Source organism: Vigna umbellata, chromosome 2, assembly GCF_029865625.1.
Source record: "Vigna umbellata cultivar VRB3 chromosome 2, Vumbellata_1.0, whole genome shotgun sequence".
Lineage (NCBI taxonomy): Eukaryota > Viridiplantae > Streptophyta > Magnoliopsida > Fabales > Fabaceae > Vigna > Vigna umbellata.
The window spans coordinates 8,558,821-8,566,503 of NC_142166.1; the positions used below are offsets into that span (position 1 = coordinate 8,558,821).

General features: G+C 36.5%; 1 protein-coding gene across 4 annotated transcripts; it reads right to left on the reverse strand.

The window, feature by feature from the left end:
• Positions 1 to 637: 637 nt before the first annotated feature.
• On the reverse strand, positions 638 to 7,256 carry LOC124828491 (PPR superfamily protein). Of its 4 annotated transcripts, none has more exons than XM_088105995.1 (5): positions 7,119 to 7,256; positions 3,644 to 7,025; positions 3,119 to 3,252; positions 2,809 to 3,019; positions 638 to 962 (listed from the first exon to the last, which is right to left on the reverse strand). In XM_088105995.1, the coding sequence occupies exon 2, from the start codon at positions 6,994 to 6,996 to the stop codon at positions 3,736 to 3,738; it is 3,261 nt and encodes a 1,086-aa protein (XP_087962121.1). In that variant the 5' UTR covers positions 6,997 to 7,025; positions 7,119 to 7,256; the 3' UTR covers positions 638 to 962; positions 2,809 to 3,019; positions 3,119 to 3,252; positions 3,644 to 3,735. The 4 variants fall into 4 exon arrangements, with proteins under 4 accessions (XP_087962121.1, XP_087962120.1, XP_047157753.2 ...); XM_088105994.1 differs by having other exon boundaries at positions 638 to 1,083; XM_047301797.2 differs by lacking the exon at positions 638 to 962 and adding an exon at positions 1,787 to 2,015 and having other exon boundaries at positions 2,809 to 2,978.
• Positions 7,257 to 7,683: the final 427 nt, after the last annotated feature.

Genomic DNA, 7,683 nt, shown 5'->3' on the forward strand with positions numbered 1-7,683 from the left:
AAGATTATAGATTATTCACTGTGAGTTCTTTTGAGAGATGGGACTACATAATCTCCAACTCATTTTGTATGAGTTCAATTTTGCTGTCCTTGAGCGATTGGGATATACATACTGCAGTAAAGTTAGTAAAACGACAATCTTATCTTTAAGTATTTTTATATATGCTTCAAATGATTTCAAAGATTTTAGAATTTTGAAGATGGTTCTCTCAATATAATCTCCTATGATTTTGTACTACAACTTCTGAGTGCTTTTACAAACCTGGGGGAGGGAGGAAAAGCACGGCGTTGGAGCAACAAAAACAGAAAAATAGTTTTCTCCATCGAAAAACGTCAGTTATTTGAGGATTTGTCCTTTGGCATAACATGTCTTATGACTTGTACCACTTGGAGTCTTTCCCGCCTTGAAAGCTAACATAACATTCAACTGTTTATATAAGAAACGTTATTCATCCCTACACGTTGCAAATAATTTTTTATTCAAATATTGGTCATCCCTACACTGGTGAAATTAGATAATTTTCTTTGGCTATGTGTATTATTTCCATTTCCACAATAACATGCCCAAGAGAGATAGAATAATACAGACCAATTAGCTTTGGAAGTGACAAGCAGGAATCCATGGATAAGTCATTGGGTAGCATGAAAATTAATGGGCATTTACCAACTTGCAACTTAAGGAACAAGAGATTTCCACGGTACCAATTAGCCAAGGCCGGTCTCAAATTCTTAATTAACAGTAATTCTTTAATCAGCTCTAACTAACACCCAGCATTTGTAAAGTTGCATTATCCCACGAGCATTTGTAAGGTTGCAGCAATTTCAACTCAGGATCTTCAGTTCTCTAAATATCAACGTACTTCCTGTATGAGAAAAAGCTTTTGAAGGAAAAACCAGGAAGTAGAGAAGGTGATTCTTCATTCTTTGAATTTGAATCCTTTTGAACAGCTTGGGTTAAGAACACTGCCAAGGGAGAAGCACTAGAAGAATCACGGATAGTCACACAGAAGCTTCATCAATTGGAAATGGTACATCCCAGTAATTATTACCGGCTGTATTGATAAGGCCTGAAATATAAATCCATCTGCCCAAATAGATAGGAAATTTGGTTTAATTATATTTAGGTACATATTTGATTTAAGGCTTAATAGCACTCACGGTCCCAATTTTTGTAAGTTTTGTTCAAAATGGCCTCATTTTTTAAAAATGTTCAATGTAGTCTTAAAGGTCGTAATTTGTGTTCAATTTAATCCCTTTTGCAGACGCAGTTTAAATCGTTAACGGCTAAATGTCTAGTTGTGCAATCAGTGACACATCACCCTTGACACGTCATCATCATCTCCTACCTCCAGAAACCCTAATTTCCCCTACACAGAAACCCTAGCCACCACCTAACCCTAATCGTCGCCGCCACCCTCACGGCCAGCCACCATCTTCGCACCTCCATCATCAGATATTTCGAAACCCTAACCAGATGGTCGCGCCACTGTTCCAAACGCTTCGCCACAAGCATCGCGAAACCGAATCGCGAGTTCCTCGCGCCTTTGAGCAACGTCGTGAAGCTTCTTCATTCTCCACCAGCCACCACCAACCTGAAACACAGAAGATCAAAACCCATAGAACCAAAAATCTACTTCAAACCAGAAGCGCGATTCGGGCCGCAACGGTGAAGAGCCACCAACATCATCATCAACCTCTCGCGAGCAAAACCCAAATCGCAGAAACGCAAACCCAAATCGCACCAGCGCCTCTCTGCAAGGTTCTACACCGCGCCTTCTTCATTCACCTGCAGAATAAAAACCTAGAAGCAAACCAACTATCACGAAGTTCACCATATCCGCCGTGAAAGAAAAACCCTATTCCCGCGTGACGGCAGCGAAGCAAGCTTTTCCCCAATCTGCAGATGCAAATCTGAAACCCTAATTTTTGGGTGAAGAAAAAAGGTTGCCACATGTCAAGCCCTCATTGGCGCGACCATCCTTAGTCAATTCTGGTCCTAGCCACGTCAGCCAATAACTGCCATGTAATTCATTTATTGGTAAAGTGTCGTTAACGATTTAAACGACGTTTGCAAAAAAGACTACATTGAACACAAATTACGACCTTTAAGACTACATTGAACATTTTGAAAAAATGAGGTCATTTTAAATAAAGCTGACAAAAATTGGGACCATCAGTGTTATTAAGCCTTGATTTAATGATATTTTAATTGGATTCGTATTATTGGTTTAGTTGATTAAATCAATTGTTAAAACTTGGATATGAATCTTTGAAGAACTATATAAAAGGAATTATTTGATTCTTAAATCTACAATTTGACTTTCCAGCTCTTCAAATTACACACAATGTTCAAATATGTTTCGTTTTTCAAATTGTTTTACAGTCTGAACTTCTGTTTTATATTTTTCAACCCCTAAACCCCTTAATTCAATTTGTAAGAGAAGAATATTATAGACGGAATACAATCAATGTCCTCTGAGAATTGACATAGGTTATGCTCTATATTGCAAATTTTAGAAAAAAAACTTCAGTTATTTGGTTTCAAAACAACATTCAAAATCAAATATCATGTCTAGAAATTCAAAGAACAATAAAACAAATCAAACCATCACCAAATTCAAGTTCTATACTTAAAATAACAACAAAATCTAAGGTAGATTTTCTAAATTTTTTTTGTGGTTGTTAGGGTTTGGATCAGGTTGTATGGCCCAACCCTTTGTTTTAAAGAGAAACACTATTGGGCTGACCCAATATGCATTATCCCAAAAAAGAAACAAAAGAGAAAAAAAAGAACTAAGGTTTTCAGTACCTCGGATGGGGTTGGGTTGCACTGACATGGGACTTCTTCATCCTTACGCAGAGGAGTGCCATCCGGTTTACAAATTCTGTCATGGCCACTCCGACAACCAATGCGGCTGTTATGAGCAGCCATGCAAAACCCGATTTGGTACTGTCATGTTGTGGTGGCCATCAAAAAGTCTGACATCAAAATCCCCCGTGATCATTTTTCGATAACACGGCTAAAAGTCACCACCAGGCAATGAAAAAGTTGTATAAAAGTCAAGATGAAACTCTAAAATGTAAAGTATTATTCAGTGTAAAGTATTATTCAGTGTTACCTGAAACTCTAAACAAAAGCCCAGGGCATACAAGGATTTCCGATGCAGGTGTCTCTCAAAGGATTTTAACTGAGCACAGTTTGCTTGAAGGAACATATTTTTGAAAATTGAACTGACCCAGTGAAAGAACCGACCTGCAAAATTCAGATTTGAATATCAGCCATTATAACTTCCATGATAATTGACAGACTCTGCTGATAGTTAACATTGCTAATTATTTTACTGCAAACAGCCTCTTTGTTGAGTAAAAAATGCAATTTTCAAGATCATATATCATGCTAATCATGCTACAATATTTAGTTAAGAAGGAAACTAAAGAAGCTGAGCAAAACTAAAAGCCTTGTGAATGTATTCTCTTAACACTCTCAAAAACCTTATACCGAGAAGAGGAATTTTGTTCATATAAAGTACAAACTGAAGCAGAATAACCAAAAAAAGAGTTCAGAAGGGATGAAGTATACTAAAAGATAAGAATCAAATTTTCAAGAAACCAAAAGAATGATACTGGAGGAATGAAATACAAACCGTATAGGAATATCGCATCTGTATGAGTAACAGAACTGTTGGTCAGCCTCATCAGTCAATACATATTCTGGAAAAGAAAAAGCACAGTGCGATCAACCAAACTTTCTTCTCATTTTGTTTCTCAAATGAATTAACTTTTTCCTAGCAATAATCAATAATTCATTCAATCTTTTGGTTCCTCCACATGAATTAAAAGAAACCAGTTCCCTAGCTTGTATGTCCCTCAAAAGTTTTTCACTTTCAGTATGATAATTTCCAGCACAGAGAGAATCAATAAGAACAATGTATATAGACGTATTAGGCCAAAGATTTCTATGTTTCATCTCTTCATAAAGTTTAAAAGCTGCTTCAATATCTCCACTAGCACAAAGGCCAGATATAAGAACATTATACGCAACAACATCAAGCTTCAAATGACAATGTTCCATTGTGCTCCTCAATTCTAAAGCTTTTGCAACATTCGTTTCTCTGCAACAGACGTGCATTAATGTAGTGAAAGTAGCAACAGTTGGAATGATTTGCCTCTCAAGCATCAAATCAAGAACCCAAATAGCATTTTCTATATTCTTTGAATTTGCAAGCCCTCTAACAGTAGCACTCATTGCAACATTGTGGGAGCTGACACCATGTGTTTTCATTTCATCTTGAAGTTTCAATGCTCCTTTTATGTTCCCAACTCTACACATACCATTGATTAAAGTAATATATTGTTTAATTGTAGGAACAGAACCACTTTCCAACAAGGCTTGCAAAACACAATGGGCTTTATCAAAATCACTAGTTCTAACGAGTCCATTAAAAAGGGCATTGTATGTATCTACATTGGGAATTATTGTAAACTGATTCATTTGATATAACAGATCGTAGGCCATTTTCGTCTTATTCCTTTCACAGAACTTGGAAATAAGCATGTTAAATGTAGAGCAATCCGTTATGAAACCTTTCAGTGTTATCCATCTTAAAATTTTAATAGCAACATCAAATGATTTGGAATTACAAAACCCAAGAATAAGAGAGTTCCATGAATACTTATCTGGTAGAAAACCGTTTCTGATCATGTCTTTGTATAACATAGAACAACTTGCCATTGCATTCCTCTTTGCATATCCATGTAGTAGGATGTTGTAAGTAGCCAAATTGAAGCATACATTTTTACTCTTCATTGTTGAAAGAATATCATTGACTTCCGACATTTTCCCTTTCCTTAAGTAATAATCTATTATCACATTGAATGCTATAGTATCAGGCTCCACACCTTTGCTTAGCATTTCTTCAAAAATATAGAAAGCTGCCCTTGAATGTCCATGCTTAAGAAGTCCATAGACTAAGCTGGTGTACGCAGCAGGATTTGGAGATAATAATCGCTTTTCAATTGCCTTTCCTGACAAAAGGAGTGCGGCAACTATTTTACCCTTCTTGCACAGCCCCGTAATAATATTAGTGTATGTAAAATTGTCAGGCAGAAAATCATTTGTAACCATCTCATTAATAAGGGCAACTGCATCAGATAAATTTCCTGATCTACATGTAGAAGTAAGCATTGTGTTGAATATTACATTATCAACGGCATTAGGAACAGAACAAAGTCTATGGAAAAGCTTCCATGCTTGATTAATATGTCCACTTCTGCAAAGTGCTTTCAATAGACCCCCATACGTGAATTGACTTGGCAAATGGCCTAAACAATTCATTTTATCAAATACAGAAAAAGCTTTTAACACATCACCAGAATTTCCGTAACTATTTATAACACAATCAAAAGTAATGGAATTAGGATCAAGACCAGTTCTGTTCATGTGTTCCATAAAATACTCAGCCTCTTCAAGTCTTCCACATCTACAGAAAGCGGCAACCAACACATTACATGTAAAGTGATCAGCAGCATAACCACTACGATTCATAATTGCATAAGCATTTAATGCCTCTTTTAAATATCCCATTTTGCAATAATTGTAGATTAATGTTGAACACAAAATACTATTTGGCACAAGTCCAGTCCTATACATCTTACACGTAATCTCCTTTGCATTATTTATCTTCCCCACCCTGAAAAATCCATTTATGAGAACCGTAAATGTAACAACATCGGGACTAACAGAAATTTTTATCATATTATCCAACAACTGCACAGCTTCTTCAAGCCTGCCATTCTTACACAATCCATCCATCATTGCAGAGTAACTAATGTGACCAACTCCCACCCCATCCATCCTCATTCTCTCAAGAATACTAGAAACCAGTCCAAATTCAGCATGCTTGGATAGCCCATTCAAAAGAGCCCCATATGTAACTTCATTAGGTTTTAAACCACATGATACCATAACATCCATCAATCTCAATGCCTCCCTATTGTTGCCCATCCTACAGTGCCCAGCAATCAAAATATTGTAAGTGATAATGTTAGGCGACAAATTAAATGATGACATTTCATCAAAAACTTTTGCAGCAACTTCAATTTTCCCCTCCTTCACAAATCCATTAATAAGAGTATTATAAGTTATCTCATTTGGATACACCATTTTCCTTCTCATCCTTTTCAACAATAAATAACCTTTTGCACTCCTGCCTTCCTTGCACAAATTCCCTACCAAAACATTATATGTACAAACATCTGCCCCAATACCCTTAGATGCCATGGAGTCAATCAACTCAGATGCTGCTTTGTACCTTCCTTTCTTGCAATACCAATTAAGCAAGGTATTGTAAGTGACGGCAGTCGGATAAACACCACTTTCTTCCATTTTCTTCAAGAGAAAGCCAGCACTTTTAAACTTCCCCCGTTCGCACAACGCATTCAGCAATATGTTAAATGTAGCAACATTAGGACAAATCCCTTTGGTAAGCATCTCTTTGAAAAAGGACCAAAACATATCAACTTTCTCCTCCTTCACAAGGGAACCCAACACCATGTTACAAGTATATACAGACGGCTTCAGTCCCCGAAATCCCATAAAGTAGAAAGTCTGCACAGCCTCTCCAACCATCTTGTCCCTCAAACAAACCCTAATCAGGAGGTCAAAAACAGCTGGGTTTGAGTTGCAAATGGGGTACGTATCCATCAAAGCATAAAAGACAGAGTTCAAACCAATAGGCAGTTGTAACATTTGCTTTAAGGTTGTTTTGGCAAAGTTGTACATTCTAGCTCTAACAAGTATGTGGGTAGTACAGCAGATGATATGAGTGACATGTTTTAGCTCTAAATTGGGTTGCTTTATGACCCAATTGAGAAATTTCAGAGCCAACCTTCCATGAACAGGCCTCAGGGAAGCCAATCTATATTTCATACAGTTCAGTGACTCCCAACGGTGCACAGTGAGAAATGTGTATATACTCTTCTCCATATCCAGAACCATCCAATGATTCGAAAGGTACAAACTTTACACTGAAAATCAGAAACAAAGAGGGAAAGAAAATGTGGGTTTAGAGAGGGAGAGAGTAACGAGTAAAAGCAAGAAGGTAAAAGGAAGGGGTTTACCTTGAATGACACTGAAACGAAAGATTGAAGGATGACTATCTTCTTCCATATTCAAGGATTAGAAGTGGTGAGCCGATGACCCGTTTAAGACCCGACCCGAATCGAGTTTTCACACTCTTGGTACGCGAAATAAATGAAAATTTTATCTAGGTTCGCGCAAAAGTCCGCATATAAATGGACCCTCTGCGACCAAATAATGAATAATATAAAATAATATTTTTACGGCAAAATCTGCCATAACTGGACCGGTCACGGTGGTGAGAGTTTTACTGACTTTTTTTTAAAAAATTATCGATAAGCATCTTAATTTTTTATTTTCTTCTAAATCATTATTTACTTATATTATAAAATTAAAATTAAAAATAAAAACTTATTTATTATTGTTTCGGTAGGTGAGATCGAAAATTATACATTAACATTTTAAACTTCTTCACTTAGTTCAATTTATTTCTCCTTTCTAATATTTTGTTCGTTTTTTCTAGTGCAGTTCAATTCTAAGCAAGTGGATACATGTTAAAGTATTTTGATGCTTAAGTTATTATTGTTTTGATAAGTTAGGTCGAAA